Source organism: Rhinolophus sinicus, linkage group LG11, assembly GCF_036562045.2.
Source record: "Rhinolophus sinicus isolate RSC01 linkage group LG11, ASM3656204v1, whole genome shotgun sequence".
NCBI lineage: Eukaryota > Metazoa > Chordata > Mammalia > Chiroptera > Rhinolophidae > Rhinolophus > Rhinolophus sinicus.
The window spans coordinates 8959081-8984258 of NC_133760.1; the positions used below are offsets into that span (position 1 = coordinate 8959081).

Sequence of the window (25178 nt, forward strand, 5' to 3'; positions counted from 1 at the left end):
TTGCTGGCCGATGGGCACTGGGGTTTGGGAGCCCTACACCCACCACATGGACGACACGGAGGCCAGGTGAAGGGAATTAAATAACGTTTGATTTTATTTTGTTAGAGAACAAAACCAGCAGCATCACAGCTTGAGCCCTTGCCCCCCCATCCCCTCACCCCACCACTTCTGCCTAATGTCGGTAATGGGGGCTTCGGGATCTGGACCTTGAACGCCTGGAAAGAGAAAGGGGAGGGGCCCCATGAGGGTTGGGCAGGACGCTGGGAACCCTGCTATGTGCATGTGTACACACACATACACATGCACGGACAAGCTTGGGGACCACTAGGGCTTCAGCGGTTGGAGTCAGCTGTGGAGGAGGGAGGTTCCCAAGGGAGAAGGCAGCTGCTCCAACAAGAGGCTGCAGGGTGGGGATGCAGGACTCGGGCTGGGCCTCCCACCACAGGACAAGCTGATCTTCGAGGGCTGGCTTGCTTACCTTCGGGAAGAGCTGTATTCTCGACCTGGAATGAAAGGAGGAGCTGAGGACAAAGCCAAACCCCCGGACCCAGGAGCCAGCTGCAGGGCTAGACTTCCGGGGTGTCTCCAGCCGAGGCTACATGGGCTCGTCGAGCAGCAGCCCCGGCCCACACCAATGTATTGGGAACGAGCATTTCTTCTCATTCCTGCAGTTCCCTTGTGACTGAAGAAACACCGTGTGTGCATGCGTACTCAGGTCTTAAGTTTTAATTTAGGGAAGGCTGCTAACATGAAAACGTACCATGGTTTTTTGTAACCGGTTTTGATGTTCTTTTTTTTAATGCCCCATAGCCTCCAGCCCTGCTTTTCTGACCCTGTGACCACGGGGACACTCACTGTAACGGGGGGAGGGCGAGCGGCTCTGCCTGCTGTACTGGCGTTCCCATTCTTCTCTCTCCTTCTCTCGGCGTTCCCGCTCCCTGCAGGAACAGGAGGCAACCCCGGAGGGGTGAGCATGCGGCCCAGCACACTGAACTCAGGGCTGGCTGGGTCACCTGCCCAGGGAAGGTGCTTGCACATCCTAGGCTCACTGGAACAGCAAACCACCCCCACTTGGAAATGAGGACACTGAGCTCCGAGCAGATGCTGGCTAGGCAGAGTCGGGACCCCGATCTCAGCTGGCCTTGCTATGAACCAACGGAAAGGAGGGCTGGACAGTTGGATCATTTCCTGTCCCACTCAGTACAGCACACAGGGACTTACACGCTAAGTGCTTAATTGGTCTTTGTCAGAATAACCAGCATTTGCAACACCAAGGACGCTTACTGGGGGCCTCCGACCCTCATCAGGCTGAAGTCTGACAACTACTCCAAAGTGAGGCTCAGACAAGAGAAAGGCCCACAGCTGGTGGGTGGCAGAGGAGGGATCAGAACCCAGGTGACCGAGCATGACACTGAGTCCATGGACACTCTGCCCCCTGCCTCCTAGTGGAAGCGCACAGCATGCGCGGAAGCCCAACACACAAAGCATGTGCAATGAACGATGGCAACGACTAACAGCACTGACGGTGGGCATCGGGCCTTCCCACGTGCCAGGCACCATACTGGCAGTCTTACAGGAGGATCCCGCCGAGGCAGGCGCATATGACTCGTACGTCTATCTCACAGAGAAAGGAGTCCTGGCTCTGAAGGGTTAAGCTGCTTGTCCAAGGACCCACAGCAAGTACAGGGTGGAACCAGAAATGAGTTAACAGGTGACACAGTCCTGCCCCGCCCCCCCCACTGGAGCACCTTCCAGTGTGACCCCGGGGGGTCTGAGGCTTTCTGGGCACTAATCCCCAGCTATCTGGTGAAGTCAGCACCAAGAGTCCGAATGCCCACCCCAGAGCCACACAGTCAGACAGAGCTGGCACTGGACCTCAGTCTGCCCCAGGCTCCCAGCTACTCAGCGCTGCAGTGGAAGATACCAGAAGAGTAGAGGGGAGAGACAAGGAGCCGACTCCCAGCACCGGACCAGACCAGCCACGGGGCTGGCTTGAGTTCAGCCCTTCAACAAACAGAGCACCGCCTCAGTGTTCTAGGAGCTGAGCACACAGCAGACCAGCAGCCAGACCGGGCCTCTCAGTGGGGACACCAACAATAAGCGAGCAAACAAAACACAGACAGTGCACGCCAGGCGGGGGTGACTGCTATGAAGCAAACAGAGCAGAGCTGGAGGACAGAGTGTTTTGGGGTGCCACTCTAGACAGGTGGTCAGGGAGACACCCCCCCACCCACACCCACTCAGTGGAGTGAGGGAGGGAACCAGGGGGGATGGGGAAGAGCCTGCTGCGCCAGGAGAACAGCAAAGATGATGTGCATTGGAGGCTGGCACTGGAGTAAGCTGTGGATGGAGGGGGGAGACTGAGGGCCAGGTAAGGGCTCTAACTTCCATCCACCCAGAGCGGGCAGCCCAGACGATGCAGGGAGTGGGGTCCGGCTTACTTCATACGGATCTTGCGAGCCATGGCACGAAGCTCATCTTCCCGCTCCTGCAGCAGAGGCGGCAATGAGGGCTGGCCCAGCCGGCACCCCACACCCCACCGGAGCCCCACCCTCTCCACCCTTACCTGCCGCTCATGCTCCTGCTGTATCATCTTCTCCTGAGCAGCCTTCTTATCCGCCTTGACTGTGGGGAGGGAGGGACACGGTGGCTGAGGGGTGCCCGCAAGAGCTCCCCTTCCCATGTGGAAGCCGAGCCCAGAGGGCCAACCTGCCCGCCAAGGCCCTCAGCATGGCGGCAGCAGAGCGGTGTGCACACCCCTCTTTGCCAAAGTGCCTCCCCAGGGCCAGCTGGAAGAGGGGGAGCTTGGAAGGCTTGGGGGACAGACAGGGGTACATACACTGCCTGTTTAGTGCCTTCTGCATCCTCAGCTTCAGCTTCTCCTGCGGTGTCAGCTTGGGCTGGGGAAGGGGGAGAAGAGGCGGGAGAGGCGGGTGGGTGTCCCAGAGCTCCCACAGCCCACCTTATCCAAGAGCCTGGGACTTGCAGGGGAATATGGGGAGGAGCTGGCTGTGGACACCCGCCATGAGGGTCTGGAGGCCCAGGGACAGATGGAGGCCTGATGGACAGTGAGGAGGGGAGGGGGACATGGACCTCATGAGGGTAGAGTCCTCCTAGCCCCCCTCCATCCCCGGGGCTGGATCTCCCGACCCACCCGGGCCCCCCTGCAGGCCCACCGGGCCCAGCTCTCGGGCACTGCTGCTGGCGGGAGTAAGACGGGGGAGTTCCAAATTCTTACTGACTTTGGCAGCTCCTGTCTCTTTACCAGCGGCAGGTTCGGTCCTGGTAGGAGGAAAGGACACTGCCACTTCTGACCCCACAGTCTCAGCACTGCGCTTAGACCAGAGTCTCAAGGCCATGGGCCTCAGATGCCCCCAAGGAGGTACACAGTCACTGTCAGATCCCTTAGGACAGACCCATGACCCCCTCTAAGCCATCATCTAAGGCAAGGCCACAACTCCTCAGGCCCACCTCCCAGGTCAGGGCTGTGTCCTCAGACTTCTGGGGCAAGAACACGTTCCCTTCAAAAAGAGAACAGTGAAGTTCATCCCCCACCTAGGCTGACAATCCTCTTCCCCCCTCCGGCTTCTGCTTACTTTTTCAGCTTCTCGCCCACAGCAGGGGACGCTGCTGGCCTGGACGGCTTCTCCCTTGGGGGTGATGGCGAGTGACTCTGGCTGTGGCTGCGGCTGCGGCTGGGGCTGCGGCTGGGAGTGGGGCTTGGGCTGGGGCTACGGCTCCGAGTGAGGCTGCGACTGCGTGACGGGCTGAGGGACCAGCTGCTGTGGCTGTGGCTACTGCTGTGGTGCCGGGGACCCCGGCCACCCCGCCTGTACCAGTCCCCCGAGCGAGAGCGGCTCCTGGGGGTGTGGCAGGGCAGGAGGACAGCTGTGAGGCTCCAGGGACCCCATTCACACATACGCCCATTCAGCTCCAATCATCAGTCCTCCTTCGAGACCCTGAGATTGATCTGGGTGTGACTCCACTTCCCCCCAGCTCCTTTCCTGCAGAAATAGCTCCCGCTGCTCCCTGGCCTCGCTCAGTCTAAACAGAGACCACCCTCTAGATACAACCACCTTAAAACTCACTAGACTTCCATTCACCCACCTCCCTGGGAGGTGACCTCTGAGGGCAAGACCTGGCTGATCAGCTCCCCCCTGTACACGCTGTGCCCAGCTCTGGGCACCCAGGAGGTGTGGCCTCATTTACACCCTGATCCCCTCCTCACCTTGCCGGGGCCCAGGGTCTCACACCCGTGGGGATCACCCATCGCCCCACCAGGCTGGAGCAGACCCACAGGACCCAGTCTGGGGACAAGCACCCCATCCTCTCTGCTCGGGACGCCAGGGCTCCTCAGCTAGGGCTCACCTTAAGGCCGGCTTTCGAGATGTGACCAGACCCCCTCCCCCAGCCTTTCTCCTACTGCCGCCCTGAGTCAGCCTACAGGGAATGGCCTGGAAGCCAAACCCGGGCCCCACACGGATTCTGTTGGGGCTGTCCCAGGTGTTTGTTTGTTTGTTTGTTTGTTTTTATGAAAGTTTATTGGGGTGACAATTGTTGGTAAAGTTACATAGACTTCAGCTGCACAATTCTGTATTACATCATCTATGTATCACACTGCGTGTTCACCACCCAGAATCAGTTCTCTTTCCAGCACCATATATGTGATCCCCGTCCTGTATTTTCACAAAGTTCAAATTTGTCAGCACTATTGAGAAAACAAGAGCTGCCCTTTAAAAATCCAGACTCAACTTCTCTTGAGAAATCAGAAGACTGGGCAACACCAGGCCTGGCACTGAGTAGCCAAGAGCCCCGATGGATGGGGTGTGTGCTCCCTAGTTCACCTGGCTCCTCTATTTTGCCTGCCAGACCCTGCAGGTAGCTGACGCTGCGATGCACGCAATAGTAACACAGGCAACAATGCTGACAGTAACAGCCCTTCCCAAGTACTCGGTTATTGTGTAAACACTAAACACTTACATGGATTTACTTGTCACACTCTCACAATGACTCGAAGGGGACACTAATCTCTATTTCACAGATGAAGAAACGAGGCCCTGCAAGTTCACTAGCAGGGCCAGAATTTACACCCAGACAGGTGCATGGGCCATGCTCTCTCTCACCCAGAGGCGGCCCAAGCTGAGCCCCGGACCCACAGGGTAACAGGACACACAAGAATAATGTTCCAGTCCGCACATGCTTTATCTCTGACGCTGTCTGCCTCCCCCGCAAAGGGCTGCCATAATTTTTCTGGCCCCCTCCCCATGGAGCGCCCCAGCACTAAAGGCAGGGCCTACTGCAAAGCACAGGACACCCTCGAGTACACGCACCTCTCTACCCTCAGCCCAGGAACTCCCTGTGAGAAGAGCGGCTCAGTCACCTGTCCCCACTGTGTCCCTGAGCTCGGCGGCTGTGTTCCCCCCGTGTCTCCATGCTCGAAGTTCCCGCACAGAGTGCGCACACCTCCCACGCACACCAAGCGCTTCCTGGTCTCGCTGACCTCAGGGCCCAGGCCACCCCCATGCCCCTCACCCACCATGTGCACCAGGCCACACATACCTGCTTCTGCGCCGGGGTCCATACCCACCACGCCGGGTGGGTGAGCGGGAGTAGCGGTGTCCGTCTCGAGAGCCCCCACCTGAGTGCCGGCGGCCACGGCTTCGGGACCGAGAATAACGCCGAGAGCGGGAGCGAGAGCGGGACCAGGAACGGGAGCGGGAGCGTGCGTGGCGGCCAGAACGGTAGTAGCCTCCGCCGCGACGGGAGCGGGAGCTGGAGCGGGAGCTGGAGCGGGAACTGGAGGTCCTCGAGGCAGAAGAGGAGGAGGAGGAGGAGGAGGAGCGGCGGCTGCAGGCGGGGCACGGGGGCCAGTCAGCACCAGCTAGGGTCGTGACCCTCCCCTGCCCCCGCGTCCCCCCCACGGTGGCCAGGGTGTAGGGCAGGCGGCGTGAGCGTTACCGACCGGGCACTGGCATTACGTCCCGGTGCGGGGCCGCCGGGCTGGGGGGGCGCGGGGGGCTTCCCTGGGGTGGCCCCTGATGCAGCTGCTGCTGCCGCAGCCGCAGCTGCCTCCTCGTCGCTGCCCCCAAAACTGGTGATGAACGTGATCTTCTCCTCCCGGCCCGGGGTCGGGGAGCGCGAGCGGGAACGAGACTCGGAGCTGGATTCCGAGGGCGACCTACAGAGCAGGTAGGGTGCTCAGTCACCAGGCTCCTCGAGCCTGTCTGCCAGCCAAGGACATGCACTCAGAGCAACAGAAACAAGAAGACCTGGCACCAGCCACCTAGCACCCAGGGACACAGCCCAGGGACACATCTGCTTCATGACCAGGCACTTCTCGAAATAGCCAGGAAAGAGAGGGACAGAACTGTACTGACTTCAGGTGGCTGTGAAAAAGGGACGAGCAGATGTCTGTATTTAACATGGAAGAATTTCTCAATATATGAGCTGTGATGAAAATATATGGTGAATGTTTAAATAAAATTATTACAGTAAAAGACATACTGCCATTAATCCCCCTCAAAATACTCGACCTTGCTTCAAACACACTTATCCCATCATTCTTGTCACTTTCTGAAGCAGCTCTAGAAGTCCTTTTTTGTGTTTGATTAAAAAACCAGAAGTTGCACGGGGCCAGATCTGGTGAATAAGGTTGATGAGGACACATGCAATGTTTTCATCTGACAGAAACTGCCGTACCAGGAGCCATGTGCGACATGGAGCGTTGTCATGATGGAGGGTGATTTACAACACGCTTTAAAACACACCTTCTCTCAACTGTAGCTCACACCCGACTGACTGCACTGAATAAGGTGAAACCTGTCACACTCACACTGTTACTAAGGTCAGACGTGCTGCTTCCTGTATTGAAGATCCCTGCCTTTCCATTTGCTGGTGCTCAGCAGCAGCATTCACCGTATGTTTTGATCACAATGAAAAGGATCTGTATCACACGTTGCTTCTGGTACGGCAATTTCTGTCAAATAAAATTACGGTGTGTCCTCATCCACCTTATTCACCGGCTCTGGCACCATGTGACTTCTGGCTCTTTAACAAAGTAAAATTGACCATGAAAGGAAAACATTTTGGATCAATTCAGGACATCGAGGTAGCTATGACAGTGCAACTAAAGACACTCACAAAAGAGGACTTCCAGAATTGCTTCAGAAAGTGGCAAGAGGGCAGCCAGTTGGCTCAATGGTTAGAGCGCAGTGCTCATAACACCAAGGTCGCTGGTTCGATTCCCACATGGGCTTGAGCTTGGAGCTGAACCACTGGTGGGTGGCTGGTTGGCTCAATGGTTAGAGCACAGGTTGCTGTTTCAATTCCCACATGGGCCAGTGAGCTGCGCCCTCTACAACTAGATTGAAAACAACGACTTGACATGGAGATGGAGCTGATGGGTCCTAGAAAAACACAGTTCCCCAATATTCCCCAATAAAATTTTTAAAAAGAAAAGAAAAAAAAAAGTGTCAAGAATGACGAGATGAGTGTGTTCAAAGAGAGGGGGAGTATTTTGAGGGGGATTAATGGCAATTTGTCTTTTACTGTAATAATTTTTTTTTTTTAATTTAAACATTCAGGGTAGATGGGTGGTTCAGTTGGTTACAGCATGAGCTCTGGGCAACTGGGCTGCTGGTTTGATTCCCACATGGGCCAGCGAGCTGCACCCTCCGCAACTAGAATGAAGTCAATGAGCTGCCGCTCAGCTCCCGATAGCTCAGTTGGTTGGAGCACGTCCTCTCAACCACAAGGTTACTGGTTTGACTCCTCGACTCCTGCAAGGGATAGTGGGCTGTGCCCCCTGCAACTAACAACGGCAAATGGACCCGGAGCTGAGCTGCACCTTCCACAATTAAGATTGAAAGGACAACAACTTGACTTGGAAAAAGTCCTGGAAGTACACTGTTCCTCAATAAAGTCCTGTTCCCCTTCCCCAATAAAATCTTTAAAAACAAAACAAAAAAAATAATTTAAACATTCACCATATTGTTTTAGCACACCTCGCATGTCAAGTGTGTGTGTGGGGGAAGCAAGTTCTAACACATTAAGTGTGGTACAAAGCCTTTTTTGTAAAAGAAAGGGCCTCACAGCCTTCTTAGCTCCCATGTACTGAGCCAGACGCCTCACCAAAAGGTGTACATGCCTCGCGTTACATATCCTCCCAAGAGCCTCTGGGGCAGGTCCCTCCGACCCCATTCTCAAGAGGAAGATGGGTCAGACTGAGGTATGTCCACCCTCACAGCCCCTCCCCAACCACTGCCACAGCCAGAAGACACGTGTGCATGGTCTGGCCACTTGTGCCTGTTAGTTCTCATTGCTTATTTCTGGGAGTTCAGATTAAAGAGACTTTCAATTTCTAAGTCACACATTTCTGCCATCTTTGGTCATTTTTAACACAAGACTCCATTGTGATTAGATCAGAAAATTAAAGAAGGTTCACGTATAAAGAAAAAAAATGGGAAAATGGGCCAACATTCTGGAAAACAAAAAAATGATTCAGACCCACAGCTGACACCATGTACTAAGACCCCCAGGATACATCACCCTGTCCATGAGCTCAGGGCGCCCTACAGGGTAGCCGCCCCCAACCCCTCCTCACCACCCTCCATTAAGGGGTTTGGTGGCTGCTGTTTCCTGGGGCCCTGGGGAACTCACCGTTTATAGGGGTCATAGGTGGGACTGTCTCGGCGGGCATAGCTATGGAGAGAATGGGGTGGGACAAGTTGGGGTTTGGGATCTGTGCCGGCATGGAATTGGGCCCAACCTGGGCGCCCAAGGCCAGGCACTGGGCACAGTAACGAGAGGGCTGCCGCCACGTTATGGGCCCTGCCCTCATCCCTCTGCATACCCCACCACAGATCTGCCCAAAGCCTGAACCTCAACCCCACCCCCCAAACAATGGCCCAGCCCATCCTGACCCTGAGCAGCAAGGACTTCAGCAGCCTTGGTCCTGCTTGGTCGGTGGACCCCTGACTAGAAATGTCCCTCCTCTCATTCCACACTCCCGGTTCTGCTAACTGGGTCCTGGCTTATCAATGATGATGACGATAAAATTAGAAGAACTAACATGTCTTAGATGATACTTGCACAGTCACACAGCTCACAAATGAAGGAGCTGGGATTCCAACCCAGGTCACATGGCCCCAAGCTGGTGCTTTTCCACATTATAGTGACCTGCGCCTCCATGAAGATGACAACGACAGTAAGAACCAGTGTGACTCTCTAGTGAACATTTTCCAGACCCCACACCAAACTCTGAACCCACAAGTCGTTTAGGCCTCAGTCGCTCTCCTTGAGCAGAACAGATGTGGTAAAAAGAGGCCTGGGTTTGCCTGGGGCCACCTGGCCTCAGAGGCTGTGGCAGACAGGCTCTCCGCACCACACCAGCCAGCCTCATCCAAACCAGCCTAAGACCTCAAGGTGGGCACTAACATGGCCCCTCTCCTGGGGGTAACAGTACCCCTTTTCCAAAGGAGGAAACTGAAGCTTGAGAGAGGCAGTCACCTGCCCGAACTCTGACAGCGAGGAAACGGCCAAGCAGCCCCCACACCTCAACTCTTCCAGCCACCTTTCACCACCTCCCACTGGCTCCTAGGGAGCCTGGCAGGGACCCTGAGACCAGCAGAGTGAGAATGGCTGGCAGGGCAGGGCGTCCATACCCCTCAGGGCCAGTTTCTACCTCTAAAACTTCCTTATTCACTACCCCACTAGGACTCTCTCCGCAAAACACAAGTCTGCTCCCAAAGAGTCTTCCTGAGCCCCAGACCTCTCCCCCAGACTCTGAGGGTCCGGAGGCAAGCCCAACCTACCTGGGTGGGCTGATTTTACGGCCCCTCAGCCGCTTCTCCCGGAATTCCCTCCGCTGGCGCCGGGAGCGACGGCCCTGGAGCAGGGTGGGGACCAGGCTGGTAAGGGAGGCGGAAGGAGAGCACACTCCTGCCCCCTCCCCGGCCGGTCCAGCCCTCACCGAGTACATGGCCTTCTCCTCCTCAAGGGCCTTGGCATGTTTGATGGCCTCTGCCTCCTCCTTGTCCTTCCGGAGCATCCTGAAGGGAGGGATAAGGGTCACGCAGGAGTAGGGGGCAGGCCAGAGGCAGAGTCATTGCAGGAGGTAAGGGCCTCAATCATGCAGCCCTGAGCACCTACGGCATGCCAGGTATTATTTTAGGTATTGGGGATTCAGTATAGAAAGAAAAAGAGAAAAAAAGAAGAAAAAAAAAGGCCTCATCCTCATGGGCTTACATTCTGGGGAGAAGACAGACAATGACCATGGTAATGAAACACATGGTATGTTAGATGGTGAACACCTGGACGGCAAAATAAATCACGGAGGGGGAAAGGAAGTGCCAGGGAACAGGGAGAAGCTGCAGCAGCTTTCAGCAGGGAGTCAGGGAAGCCACGAGGCAGTGACAGCTGACAACAGCTGAGGAGTAAGCTGCACAGATGCTGGTGGAGCTCACAGCACAGAGTGGCCCGGAGGCTCGGTGGGGCCTCGGGCACTTGAGGAGAAAGGAAGCCATGAGACTGGGCAGGGGGGGAGTGTGTGGGTGGACACGCAGAGGACCAGACAGCTGAGATCTTATGATGAGGACACTGGCTGCTACTGAGTGAGGTGGGAGCCACAGAGGGTTCTGAACCGAGGGTGCTGTGTTCAGACCTGGGATTCAGATTCCGACTCACTGTCCTGTTAGTTGGGGCCACTCTGTGTGCTCTGCACAGGGTGTGATGCAGGGCAGAGGCTCAACCAGCCAAGCAAGGGAATGACCCAGTGAACAAAGCCTCTCCACTAGAGGGCGCTGTCCACCAAGCCCAGGAGCGTCATCCCATCAGATCACCACAGGTCACCCCGGGGCTGGGTGTAGCAATTTCTGCCCAGGTGAAGCCAGGTTATAAGGCCCCGGCCCATGAACAGAGAAGCCTGTGTGTACAGCCCTTGGCGCAGGGCCAGGCACACAAGTGCTCAGGAATGGGGTGGCTGTTAGTATCAAGTGGAAGGACAGAGATGCCATGTCGGGTGGCAAGGGGGTCAGCCAGCAGGCCTCACCTGACGAAGTCACCGTCAGCCATGCCATAGGTTGTGGCCTGTTTGTTGAGATCTGCCACCTGCTCCTGGTTCAGTTCGTCCACGTCCACCTCCACGTCTGCACCAAGAGAAAGGCTGTCAGGGGTCAAAGCCAAGCCAGAGGACAGGGAGAAGAGGGCAGTGCCCTGGAAGGTAGGGACGGGGGGCGCCCACCAGACTGGAGGCCTCTGTTGGAAGGGAACGAGTCAGCTCATCTCGGCGTCCCCAGGCTGGCCCAGGGCTTGGCCAGAAGTGGACACAATAAATGGTGGGGGTGGGGTGGGCAGGTGATGCGATGAATGAGTTCCCAAACAAGCGAGCAGTGGGGATGTATGAGCAAGGCGTGTGGGGGGAGTGAAGGAAGAGGGAAGAGTACTCGGGACCAACAGGGTGGGTGGAGGCAGGGGCGTGGGTCGCAAGTGTCTAGGAGCTGGATGCCTGATGCAGAAGTGGAAGTGGGATGGACGCTTTCCACATGTGCGTGGAAGTCACCAGCTGGCTGAGGGCTGGGATGAGAGGAGGGAGAGATGGTGGATGGCTGGATGGCTGCGTACTGAGGAAGGGGACCAGCAGGGGGGTGAGGAATGGCTCTATAACTAGATGAATACTTGTTTTCCAGAGGGCAGAGAAAGAGAAGGGGAGGGAGAGACGGAGGCCAACCCAAGCGCAAGAGAACGGAGCCAGTATCATAAAGCAGCGTCCTAGAAATGAAAGGACAGAGGGGAGCCAGGAACAGCACATGAGACGGAGGAGAGCAAAGGCTGGCGTGCCCTGGAGCAGGGGAGGGAGAGACGGAGGCCAACCCAAGCGCAAGAGAACGGAGCCAGTATCATAAAGCAGCGTCCTAGAAATGAAAGGACAGAGGGGAGCCAGGAACAGCACATGAGACGGAGGAGAGCAAAGGCTGGCGTGCCCTGGAGCAGGGGAGGGAGAGACGGGGCTCGTGAGCACGGGGCACCCCACAGAGGGTGAGGGACGAGACACAAAACGATGCCCAGGGACTGCGGGATGGGTGGGGAGGGCAGCGAGGGGACCCCACCGATGTCGGGGATGACCTCATCTTCGTCCGAGTTGCTCTCCTCCTCGGCCGGTGACTCCTCCTCCTCCGGCTTCTCCGCCACCTTCTCTACCTCGGCCACCGTGCTGTCCTCATAGGTGTAGCCAATGGAAGCCTTCTTTTCTGCCAGCCTGGGACGGGGGAGCCCATGAGCCAGGGCAGTGCCATGGGAGAGGACACTGCACACCAACCAGCCTCTTGAGTTCCATGCGCCCTCACCTCCAGGCCTTAAGCCTGGAACCTTCTGCGCCCACCTCCCACCAACTTCTCCTTCTTCCTCCAGGCCCAGCTCCAATACCTCCTCTTTAAGGAAGCCGCCCCACCGCCCCAACCCCCGCCAGCCAAGACCTTCCATGGTTCTGAGCTCCCGGCCCTGCCCATGTTGGGTCATTCCTGTCAGGTCGGTCTCCCTCTACCACAGTCCCGTGAGGGCAGTGCCCAGACTTATCTCGGGTAACACTGCGGCTAAGCTTGGCCCAGAGCAGAACAGGGGCCGAGCGCGTGTCTGCTGCTGAATTTAGTCAGTATTCCCCGCTGCCTTCCCAGTGCCAATCTCATCCTAAAAGTGTGCTCTTGGATGAGGATTGCAGTCACATCCGAGAAAACTCTCCAGATGGAGAGAAGCAGCAAGCATTAGGCTCATGAGGGGGACGCTCAGCAGCAGAGGGGAAGGAGTCAAGGCGCCAGGTGACTGCCAAATAGGAGGGATGGCAGTTGCCCTGGAGGAGGGGAAGGCCACCCCTAGCAGAGGGAACAGCAAGTGCGAAGACTTGGTGGAGAGATAAGCGAGACTGCCCGACTGCTGCTCTTCCGAGAAGGACGTGGGGATCTCCCTGATCCAGGGTAAGGCCCCGCACCCCCAGCCATTCCTCAAAGGGCACAGCCGTGAGAAGCCCATCTCCAGTGCCATCAGCGGCTGCTGACTGCAAGCTTACTGCACGGCAGGCACAGCACAAGCACTTCACAAGCCCCATCTCCTGCCATCCTCGCCACTCCATGCAGAAAGGCCTCCTGCTGGCCCCATCTTACAGAGGAGCACCCCAAAGGCACAGAGAGGGACGTCCTCACAGGCAGGATTTGAACCCAGGCCTGTATCTGCGCAGAGCCTGCTCTCTTAACTGTACCTCCCACCATTCTGCAAGTTTGAAAACTGTAAAAGGTTTTACAACCTTTCCCCTCGGGCTGCTGCTTCCTCCTCTAAACATTAGGTGAGCACCTACTGTGTGCTGAGCACCGGCCCCAGCTCTGGGGAGACCCAGGGGGACAGGATGGATGAGGCCACGTCCTGGTCGGGCTCCCAGTCCTCCTGCCTCTCCTAACCCGCCGTGTCCCAGACCCTGACTCACTTCTTTTTCTCGTCCTCACTGGGTCTCTGGAGGCCTCCGTACAACTCGTCAATGTAGATCTGGTACAGGCACTGCTCCTCTGAGACTGTGGCAAGGCAAGAGGCACGCGGGTCACAGGGGGCTGGGGACGCTGGGACTTCAGGGGGGGACACAAGAACGCAGTGGGGGTAGGAGGGTGGGTACAACTCAAGCGCGGTCATGAGCAGTTACCTATTTCCAGATAATCACAAACTGTGTGTGGTAGGGTCCTGGCTATACCAATGACTCACCACGTGACCCTGGTCAAGAGACTTCACTGCTCTATGCCTCAGTTTCCTTTTCAGTAAATCAGGACCACTGGCAGTGAGTGCTTGGTACTTGGGCACTGCTACTTTATCACTGTTAGGGAGGCCTCTGGCTGGACACTTCAGAACTACAAACCCATCCTGAGTGCTGGACTGCAATGGGCCACTCCACTGTGTGCCTCTCTGTGGTTCAGGTTAAATTAAGTGTGGTTGGGAGAAATCGGCGCTCTTGATCACCCACAATACCCACCATGTGGGGCACAGCAGTGCACCAGAGCCTTCCCTGATCTCACCCCGACTCACTGTGGGACCTGGGCAAGTCCCCTTCCCTCTGTGGGCCTCAGCTTTTCTATCTGGAAAGAAAGGTAGACGGGCCTGGCGAGCCGGGAAGTGGCACAGTCTGGCCTTCCCTGGCTCCAGCAGCCATGCCAGCTCCTGCTCGTAGTGTACGAAGCCCCAGGGGAGAGACCCTGCTGACCTGTCACACAAGCTGCCTCGCTCTCCCTGCTCCCACCAATTATGCCTTGCCTCTGTTCCCCCAGGGTGCCGCCCCCTTCCCAACAGGGCTGTTCTCACGTCGAGAGGCCTACAGCCTCCCTCTCCTCAGCAGGGAGCTCCTATCCACTCTTCACTGACCCTAGATCGATCGGTTGGTCGGTCGAGCACCTCACAGAACAACACGATCCTAACATTGCGTTAGTTTGCAATTAGCACCCACTTTCATGGTTATATGGATGCTGCCTTCTCCCGCACTAGACCCCAGATCCCAGAATTGCCTGACACCCCACAGGTGCTCAGGAATTGTGGGAATGAGTGAATGAATACAGTCAGACAGAACAAAGGGAAACCCTGACTCCATCACCAAGAATCCGTATGGCTCTGGGTGAAGGCAAAAACCACAATGGTTGTCAGCGATGATGAATTGCCCTGATGCTAAGGCCTTGCTGATTGCTAGAATTTGGGCAATCTTGGATTTCAGAGATGCTAAAATGTCTAACTTCGAAACAAAGAAATATAGGAAGAGCGAATCCACAGGGAAAGCTGACTATGCCAGGCTCGGTGCCAGGGCTTTATACACCCCTCTCAGAACCCTCACAAACATCCCGTGGGACAGAACCCATCATTACCACCCTTCTCGGGGATGGCTGCTGGAGCCCGGGAAGGCCAGACTGTGTCACCTCCCAGCTCGCCCAGCCCATCTACCTTGTTTTACAGATAGAAAAGCTGAGGCCCAGAGGGAGGGAGGAGACGAAGACCCACCAGGCCAAGGGACTCGTGTGGCCCCTCCTCCTCTAACTCCACAGGGAAACCCAGGAAGCGGAGGCTCCATGTCCCTGGGAGGTGAGGTAGAGTGCGAGCTGGCCCTCAGGTGGCAGCACTGGTTAAGGGCAGGGTGAGAACTGCAGCTCCATGGACAGTATCCCGCAACCCGAGCCTCACCACCCTCATCTGTAAAGTGGGGCCCTTCCCTGCCTTGCTGGGTGCTTGTGCAAATGTAATGAGATAACACAGACAAAAAAGCCCATGTCTGCCAGGGTCCGAAACTCCCCGGGCAAAGCCGAGCAGGGAAGTGGCAACGGCGCTGGCTTGGAGAACAATACTGGACATATATGAAAGCTTGGCAAACTATCCAAGTCTGTTTAAATAATTGTTTAAAACAAGGAGCGATTTCCTCTTCAGAGCTGACAATGACCCACGCAGGCAGGGGAAACATACAGATGGGGGAAAAAATGTGTCATTCCAATTTTCCCCAATTTTTTAAAGAAACAACACTACAGAGTCAGGTGGCCTGGGACGTGGAAGCGACCTTGGCAGGACGATCTCGTTCAGCAGGCACCTCCTGTACCCATTTCAGAGGTGGAGGCCCCAAGAGGGACAGAGCTGGGACCAAGCCCAGGGCCCCTTAGCAGAAAGCACCAGGAGACAACTTGTCTTCCCAAACTTGTCTAGGTCTTCCAGTCTCTAGGGACCCCCGACCCCCAGACCACTGCCCGCACCCCAGATCACTCACTGCCGGCGAAGTCGTTCTGCACCAGGCCTCGGTAGCGCTCGTAGTTACATTTCCGCTCGTCTGATTCCTGTTCTGGGGAGCTTTGGCAGAGGTCAAGGTCTTGGGATTAGAATGAGGGCAGATCCCACCCCAAGTGAGCAGGAGGGGGTATGAGGGGCCCAGCTCAGACTGGGGGATGACGGGATGGGGTGCTCCCCAATTGCACACCTTCTTCCTTTCCAGGAAGGTGGCACAGGCCAGGGTCAGACTGCCCGCCTGGCAAGCCCTGGGGGAGGCAGCTTACATGGTGGTGAGCAGTGGGGGCGTGTAGTCAGGGATGTGGTCCAGGTGGGCACGGACATCAAAGCGGTCAATCATGTTGTTGGTGTCCCCCTGCCAGGGCATCCTGAAGTGGGGAGCAGGGGTGCAAGGCGCTTAGGGTCCCCACTGCCCAGGACACACCTGTTCCCCGCCACCTCAAGCTTGGGAGCCTGGCCCTCAGCCCGCTGAACCCCACGCCCCTTCCCTCCATCTCTCAATCCCTCAAACTGCAAACCTGCCTGAATAGCGGGCCTGAGTATTTCTCGGAAACAAGGCCAGAGCAGGGAACTTGAACCAGGTCCCAGGAGCCATTTGCCAAGCCCCAGTACCTGAAACATCCCCTCCTGCCACCTACTCCCTGCTTTGCTTTGGCCTCTGACGCTGGCCCCGGCCCCACCCATTCCCCTCTAAGTCTTCCAACCACCACTGCTCCCTGGGGCCTCTATCCCAGCCCTTGTTGGCTCTCCTTAGCTGGTGACTGTCACTTTCCCATGCAGCCCACACCTTGCCTATCTGAGTCCCCAAAGATCTCTACATACCCCAGGTCCCTTCTGACCCCAACACTCAGTCACAGACACTACCTAGCCCCCCAAACTCAGTCTTACATGTTAACAGGGCTCTCTGCAGCCAGGGCAACTGCAGAATCCAGGTGTACCTTGCAAGCTCGGCCATGTACCTGCAGGAACTGGGCTGGGTCCTTCTTCTGCAAGTGTGGACAGGACGGAGGTCACCTCCCAAATGAATTGCAAACCTTGCCCACCAACCCCCACCACAACCAAGTTCAGCAGTGAACTCACCTCTGCTGTCAGGCAGGCCATACCTCAGAGGTGAACTAACCTGCACAGGGGCGGCGGGGTGGCAGCACTAACGGGGGCCACCCAACCTCTGGGAACGAGGGAAGGGTTTCCTCTCGAGGTGGTGGCAAGGAGCTCTGAGCTGGCCCAATCTCCTGCAGAGCCAGTACCAGGCCCTCCCTTCCTAAAATATTACCCCCCAACTCTTCAAGCCCCACCCACCCCAGGGCCACTCATTCAGAGCCAGGTGTGAGCACTTCGGCCTGGGCCAGCCTCTAAGACCCCAGGACTGACAAGTACAGGAAAAGATGATCAGTGTCACTGGTCATCAGGGAAATACTAGTCAGAACCACAGACACCACTGTGCACTCAGTAGGACGGCTAAAACGGAAAGGACAGACACTCACAAGTATTGACAAGAATGTGGAGAAATTAGGTTCTTCAAAAAGTTAAACAAAAAATGACCACGTGACCCAGCAATTCCACTCATAGGTAGACACCTAATAGAACTGAAAACAGATACTCAAATACTTGTACCGTGTTTCCCCAGAAATAAGACCTAGCGTGACAATCAGCTCTAATGCATCTTTTGGAGCAAAAATTAGTATAAGACCCGGTATTTATTATAATTATTCTATTCTATTCTAGTCTAACCAGGTCTTATAGCAAAATAAGACCGGGTCTTACATTAATTTTTGCATTAGAGCTGACTGCCCGGCTAGGTCTTATTTTTGGGGAAACGCGGTATACAAACATTCACAGCAGCATCATTCACAGGAACCAAAAGGTAGACACCATCGAAATGGCCATCAGAGGCTGACAGATAAAATGTAGTGCATGCAGACAATGGAATATCATTTGGCATAAAAAGGAATGAAGCACTGAACCCTGACGCTACAACACAGGTGAACTCCCAGAACACTACGCTCGCTGAAGGAAGTCAGACACAAAAGGCCATACGTTGTATGATCCCATTTATGTGAAATGTTCAGAACAGGCAAATCCAGAGACAGAAAGCAGAATAGTGGTTATCCCGGGCTGGGAAGTTTGGGGAGGGGAAGGATGACTGATTGCTAATGGGTACAGGGTTTCTTCTTGAGGTCGTGAAATTTTCTAAAATTAGACTGTGGTGACGGTTGCACAACTTAAATATACTGAAAACCACTTAACTGTACACATGAAATGAGTAGTGTGTGGTATGCGAATTGTATCTCAAAAAAGCTGCTTTAAAAAAGAAGTTACTAACATGGAGGAGAATGTCCCCGAGTCTACGCCCCTCAGGCCTGAGCCCTCGTGTGGGGCTCACAATTCCGAGGCACCGTCACGGTGGCAGGAAAGGAGCCGATCTGGCAGCAGCAGCAGCAGCTCCATGCCGAGCACCCCACGCGCGGGCCCTGGCTGCACTCCAGCTACGTGCCATGTCGGAGGGCCCAGTATTAAAGCCTGGGCAGGCTTCGGCAGCACCTCCCAGCACCCAACCCCTGCCCACCGCTACTCCCTTCCAGCCAGCACCTCCTCTCACTGGGACCACACGGCAGCCTCCTCTAGGGCCCCTGCTGCGACCGTCCCCCTCTGCACTCCGTTCTCCACGCGGTGGTCAGGGGGTTCTGCTAAAACCTATTAGGCTGTGTTCCCCTGCTTAGAGCCTCTCTACCTTCTCCCAGCTCTGCTCCACGCAGCCCGTCTGCCCCATGCTCCGCTCAGGACCTTTACGTTTGCTCTGCCCTCAGCCTGCAACACACTCACGCATGGTTGTCCCTTCAATTTTGTCAGATCTTCTAGAAGCCGTCCTGGTCAACTCTATCTAAATAGCTCACCCCACAAGCCCTCATTTCCTCTGTCTCCCTGACCCACTGTTTGCTTCAGAGTACCTACCACCACCCGAGTGTACCCCTCACATTCACCGATCACCTGTCTGCCACACTTCACTTCCCCTGGGCAGGGATCTCTGTTCACTGTTGTATCCCCAGGGCCTGGAACGGTTTGGGCCACAGCAGGCACTCAGGAACACTCATGACAGGTGAGGAGAATGAGCCCCCCAGGAAAACCCCACAATATCAGGTTTCCGAGATCCTGCACTTCCTCGCCATCTCCCACACCAACCCCAGCCATAAGATAAGCAGGAGCCCCTGCCACTGCAAGGCGCTGAGGACGACACTCAGCAATGGCCACTGCTGGTATCGGGCCACTGTCTATCCTGCATTCTCTATGTGCCAGGAGCTGGGCCATTACTGTCCTCATTTCATACCTGACCAAGTGGAGGGGGGATACCCCCAAGGCCACAGGGGCTGGCGGGGGGGGGGGGGCGCTACTGGAATCTAACTCCTTACCCTGCACCTCACCCATCTCCCTCGTTTCCTCCTCTCAGGCCGCACAGCTTCTCAGTCCCTTGACAGCCACTGGCCAAGTTTAAGGCCAAGACCCTCCTCACACTCCTGAGGCTGCTTCAGGCCAAATGCCCAGTTCTCACAGCCAAGACTCTGGGCAGGATGGACTTTGGCAGGTACTGGGAAGCCACTGGCAGTGCTGGCATCACAAAAGAAAAAGCACTTGGCTGGGGGTAAAACCTAGGTCCAGAACCTGGCTCCGCTGGGAGATTCTGGACAAGTCAACTAACTGTACTAAAAGCCAGGCATTGACTAAGTGTTTTATGTGCATTTTCTCAAACTTCTCAACCATGGGAGAAAGGTGCTACTCTTGTCCCCATGTTCCAGATGAGGAAACTGAGGCTCAGAGGGGTGAGGCCCACTTGCTTGAGATCACATCAGTAATAAGCAGAATTAGGATTTGACTACTTTAGGTACCTCATATACCATGTTTTCCCCAAAAGTAAGACCTAGCCGGACAATCAGCTCTAATGCGTCTTTTGGAGCAAAAATTAACATAATACCCAGTCTTAATCTTTGCTCCAAAAGACACATTAGAGCTGATTGTCCAGCTAGGTCTTATTTTCAGGGAAACGGGGTATGTGGAACCTTGCAGTGTTTCTTTTCGTGACTGACTTATTTCACTAGGCATAATGTCCTCACAGTTCCTCCATGTAACAGTATTTCCTTCCTTGTTAAGGCTGAATAATATTCCACTGCATACATATACGTTTTCTTTATCCATTCATCAGTCGATAGACAATAAGGTTTTCACATCTTGGCTATGGTTCAATGACACTGCAATGAACACGGAGAACAAATAGTTCTTCAAGATCTAAATTCCATTGTTAACCACAGGCTATTCTGCCTCCAGGAACAGATGGGGTCAGGAGTTCTTCATGGAGTCTTTCATTCATTCATTCCACTGTTAAGCAGGCATCTACTATGTGTAGGCTCTGTGCTAGGGCCATGGCAGTGATTGAGATAGCACCAGCCCTGCCCTCACGGCTCCAAGTCCAGTGTGGAAGACAGACCGTCTCACATGGTGATGACCTAGAGTGGGCAGCACTGGGATGGGGGACTGATACCTGAGACCTGTTTATTTCCCACTTTCATATCAACATTCTGTTTCTTTATGCAAACCACTGATTAAAGAAGAAGGTTGGGGTGGCCAGTTGGCTCAGTTGTTTAGAGTGCAGTGCTCATAACACCAAGGTCGCTGGTTCAATTCCCACATCGGCCACTGTGAGCGGCATCCTCCACTAGATTAAAAACAACAACTTGACTTGGAGCTGACGGGTTCTGGAAAAACACACTGTTGCCCAATTTAGAAAAAAAAGAAATAATAATAATAATAAAAGAAGGTTGACAAGGACAGGAGCAATGACAGAACCAAGGTCCACATATCAGCAGCAGAACACCAGCTGTCTGCCAGAGAAGCCGTTCAGCCTACCTCAGCTTCTTCAGCACTCACTCCACAGCCTCCTCTCTCGGCCCAAGAATAAGATGAGAGACCATGAGAGCGGCCCATCCCCTCCTCAAAGCAGCCACCAGCCACTGCCACCGTCCACAGCTTGGTGGCTCAGATCCGAATGCTGATCACGTGCACGTATGGGGACAATGACAGCTTGTATAGGCTGGTACCGCAAAGCACCCCACAGACACTGTTCTTGTTCTTGAAGCTCTTACCCGTCAGCCCTAGTGAGAGGGGCTTGTCACCACCACTGTCCCGAGGGGAAAATAAAGCTGAAGGAGCTTCCCACTAAAGAGGAGAAGAGCCTGGAGTCCCAGGCCTTCAGAGTGACCCAATTCCAGCCTTTTCTTTCTTCTACACCATGCATCGACCTGGTCACAAATCCCAGCTCTACCTGGCAGTAGGGACAACGTCAGTAACAATAAGAACTAGCATTTACTGAGAAAGTTGCCCTGAGCAGACCCACACGCAGTGGTCTGTGCGCCCAATCTCACTGAACACCGCAATGGTCCTGTGAGGGAACGACGCTTGTTCCCCCATCACCACCGCCATCACCACTTGTGGCAGACCGTGGACTGGAAACCAACATCCAATCCCCTTCTCCAATAGCAACAGGACTCCTAATATATCTGGCACAAAGGCCAACGAATAAAGTCTACACCTCTTAGCCTTCTTTGCAGCTGTATGTGACCAAAGGACTACTTTCTGACAAGTAGGATATGAGGTAAAGTATCATATGCAAACATCTAGAAACTCATATAACAATTGGCCTGAGCACCTTGGTCCCTTCTCCTCCCCTTCTTCCTCCATTCCTGCTGGATGGCATGAAGACGATGGCTAGAGCTTGAGCAGCCCCCTTACACCTTGAGACAACACTGGGAAGAGAAACCATGAATAGCTAAACAACAAAATGGTCCCTGAGCAGAACTGGCTACCTCTGGGCTTCTCTGTGGAAAACGAAACAAACTTCTATTTTGTTTAAGCCACTGATGTTTTAGGCTTATATTTTTCACAGCCAGAACTGATTCTACATGCTACAGTACTTCACATACAGATCAGACAACCAGACTCAGGGAGACAGTCACTCTCCCAAAGTCACACTATCCCTAAGTGGAATAGCTGGGATTTGAACCCAGAGATCTATGACTCCAAACTCTAAGGACCTAACCATTTTGGCATTCTGCCTCCTGGCTGTGTTACCTTGGACAAGTTGCTGCACCTCTCTGAACTATTTCTGCAGTAGAAAGCCCAGGTGAAGAGCTAAGAGAGGGCGAAGACGCCAGCTCTGCCCTCTTGCTATGGCCCGGACTCTCTGGGCCTCAGTTTGCTCATCTGATCTACGGAGGTAATGAGAGCCACCTCCTAGGCTGGGGTGAGGATTTGATGGAGCAGAGACGCATATCAAGTGCTCAGCAGTGATTAAAACGTAAATGTTCAACAGCATTAGCCGTTACTATCAGCCTCACCTTTAACACAAGGATCAATACCAACCTCTCAGGGTGGCTGAAAGGACTAGAAAGAATGTGCCAAAGTAGCAGGCGCTGGGTCTTTGGCCGCAATTCATTCCTGGGCACTGGCTGTGTTCCTGGCCCACTGCTGGGGCCTCAACTATCACCAACATAGACTCAGGCCCTGCCCTTGTGGTCATATTATAGTTATTCTGACACCACCAGAGACGGGGTCTCCCTCTAGCCCAGTGGTTCCTTCATGGGAAGTGAGGAGCCCTCAGAGATTCCTCTCCTAGGATAACAGCAGCCTCTGTCCCACGGTGACTGTGAGGATTCAAAGAAATCACTCATCTCATCTAAAGCTCTTCTCACACAGCCTGGTGCCTGAGAAGGATCAATTAAAATCGTAACTGTTATTGTTAATATTGTTTTAGTTCATCTATTTTTTCAAAATTTGTTGGGCCAGAGCTTGGTATGCAAGTGTGACCCAAATATACCTAGTCGCCAGTCTTAGAGAGCTGGATATGTATGTTAAAGTCCACAAAGGTGAAAGGGCAGGGCACTATGACAGCACTTACAGGGACACCTGACTGAGTGATGGAGATGAGGGAAGACTTCCCTGCGGACTGAGATCTGACAGGTTAGCCAGGTACAGGAAGAGCACAGGCAGAGGCGCTGTGGCCAGAGGGGGCTACATAGTTCTGGGAGGTAAACTTCTACTCTTGATACATCCTTTGTGTTAGAGAACGTTGCCTAGGTCGTGAGGAGACCAGATGGCTTGAGCAAAGGAACCAGGCAGAGCAGGGTGGTGTGCGGGAGGCCAGACCAGCAGGGCCTTGAAGGCTGTGGTGAGGAGCCTGGGTTTTCCCTCAAGGGCACTAGGGAGCCATGGAGGAGTTCTGAGCAAGGGAGGGACATGGTCAGCTTTGTGTTTTAGAAAAACCTCTCCGGCCCCTTTGAGGAGGGTGGGTTGGAGGGAGCAGGACTGGAGGCTGCGAGACCAGGGAGGAGGCTGGGGCAGTGATGCAGTAGCAAACGGAAATGTTTATATTAATATCATCAAACAGAAGACGTAACCCAATACTAAAGTGCCATTTCAAGCTGGGGTCACAAGGACAAGTAGGAGTTAAACAGGTGAGGGAAAGCATTACAAGCACAATGCCCTGCGGTGGTAGAGACACAAGAAAGGACATTGGCGCTACCCAAGGATGAAGCTGAGTGGCTGATGGAGGCTAGACCATAAGGGTCTTTTAGGTCACGGGATCAAGTGTGCTCTCTCGAAAAGCAACTGAAGTATCAAACAGGAGAGGGAAGTGGTCAGCGTTCATTTGATGAATACTGATGGCACTCCTGCAGGGTGCCAAGCCAAACCTCAAGAACAGCTGAGCTTCTCTGGGAGCACTGCGAATACAGCTGTAAGACAGACACACTACATTCCAGAGCTGGCCAGTGTGATATACGAACTGCTGTGAGTACTACACAGACCTTCCTCCTAACACCAGCTCTGTGCTGAGGCCACACCAAACTGCTCTTTGCTCTAATGAACAGAATGGGGCAGGTTTTTACCAATGCATAAACTGATGACTGAATGTAATCCTGAGGAAACTGCGCTCTTATCTTGGCATATTTCCAAAGCCAAATTTTACCAGGATGACCAGGGCCCCACCCTGCAGGGGAGCGCCCACCCCAGACTAAAAGCCAGTTACTCACAATCTTTTCATAGTACTCCCGGCGCCGCTCTGCCCTCTTCTTGTAGTCGACCATCATGCCTCGAAGCTTCCGCTCATGCTTCCGAGCCTCGTGCCACATGGTGGAGAGGCCAGGCCTGAGGCCTCAACCTGGGGGATGAGGACAGGGGAATGTCAGATGGGCTGTAAAAACATATGTGCAGAATCAAAGTCACTTAAGTTGGTGACAAAGCTGATCCTAAACGCCAGCTTCAGGGAGAGCAATGAGGCTGCAGAACCATGCACCAGGTGCTCAGGCGTATCCCTGACAACTTTGAGCCAGCAGCTTGGGCATTCTGAAAATCCTCCAGGTGATTCTGGAATGAGCATCCATCTCTGGGAAAGGAATTCAAGGACCTGGAATCAAGGATGAAAGGTTTTGGAATGGAAGGAGCACGAGTTTGAAGTAAGGTCTGGACGCAGAACCTGAGCAGCTGGGGCCTGGAGCTCAAGGGACAGGAAAGAGCTGAAATGGCTCCTACCGGGGGTCTTCCGTGGGGATGGAGGTGGGTTGTAGGGGATGCAGATGAAGGCGGGGGTAGGAAAAGGAGAACTCAACACTTTATGGGTAGAGAGTAGTGGCATAGAGATGGAGTTCGAGGGCAGATGAAGGGCGTGGATGGAGGACGACGCCGCCTGAGGGAGGGGGGACATGGGGGAGGGCAGTAAGAAAAGACTAGAACGGGGCTGAAGTCTAAAGAAGGAATCTGAATGGGGCGGGAGGGGGGCGTAAAAAGGGGAGCAGAGGCTGAAGGAGGAGGAGCTGGCAGACTGGAGGGGGTGGGTTGAGTTTAGGGCCAAGGCTAGTGGACAGGGACGAAGCCCGGGGGTTTGGAAATGACTCCAGGACCCTGCCTCCGCCTGAGGGTTCGGGCTGTTTTTTTGACAAGGGGGCGGGACCTGTGGCCAGTGGCCGGGTCGAACCCGGCGAGTTCCGGCCCACCGCGGGGGCAGGGGCGCGGCCTGAGGCCCCGCAGGCCGCAAGATGTGTGGGGTGGGCGGCCCTCAGGGCCGCAGCCGAACAGAGGTTCACAGCAGCCTGGGGAGGGGCCGAGGCAAGGGCGAAGCTGGGCTGATGCCACCCCAAGGCCAGGAGATCGGGGCCCGCCGTCTGCACTCACCGGCCCGTCGCCGCCTGCCACCGCTGCGCTCGCGCGCGTCCCGCACCGGAAGCGGAAGTGGGAGGACGCGCGAAGGAGGAGGGGTGGAGAGTGGCAGAGCGCACTTCCGCTAACGCGAGGGGAGGGCGGGGCCTGGAGGAGAGGGCGGGGCGGGGCGGAGCCTGGAAGCTTTGTGCTAAGGGTGT

At 55.0% G+C, this 25178-nt stretch overlaps 1 protein-coding gene across 2 annotated transcripts; it reads right to left on the reverse strand.

Moving 5' to 3' along the window:
• Positions 1 to 67: 67 nt before the first annotated feature.
• Positions 68 to 25084, reverse strand: CLASRP (CLK4 associating serine/arginine rich protein). Of its 2 annotated transcripts, none has more exons than XR_002139463.2 (21): positions 24994 to 25084; positions 23856 to 23983; positions 16669 to 16766; positions 16047 to 16148; positions 15764 to 15843; positions 13469 to 13553; positions 12105 to 12253; positions 11048 to 11144; positions 9971 to 10049; positions 9813 to 9886; positions 8659 to 8700; positions 5963 to 6178; positions 5560 to 5847; positions 3597 to 3860; positions 3239 to 3282; positions 2840 to 2900; positions 2567 to 2625; positions 2442 to 2488; positions 856 to 938; positions 479 to 503; positions 68 to 215 (listed from the first exon to the last, which is right to left on the reverse strand). XR_002139463.2 is itself a non-coding variant. In XM_019754892.2 (21 exons), the coding sequence occupies exons 2-21, from the start codon at positions 23952 to 23954 to the stop codon at positions 173 to 175; spliced, it is 2031 nt and encodes a 676-aa protein (XP_019610451.1). In that variant the 5' UTR covers positions 23955 to 23983; positions 24994 to 25084; the 3' UTR covers positions 68 to 172. The 2 variants fall into 2 exon arrangements, 1 of the variants encoding a protein (XP_019610451.1); XM_019754892.2 differs by having other exon boundaries at positions 3243 to 3282.
• Between the last annotated feature and the right edge of the window lie 94 nt (positions 25085 to 25178).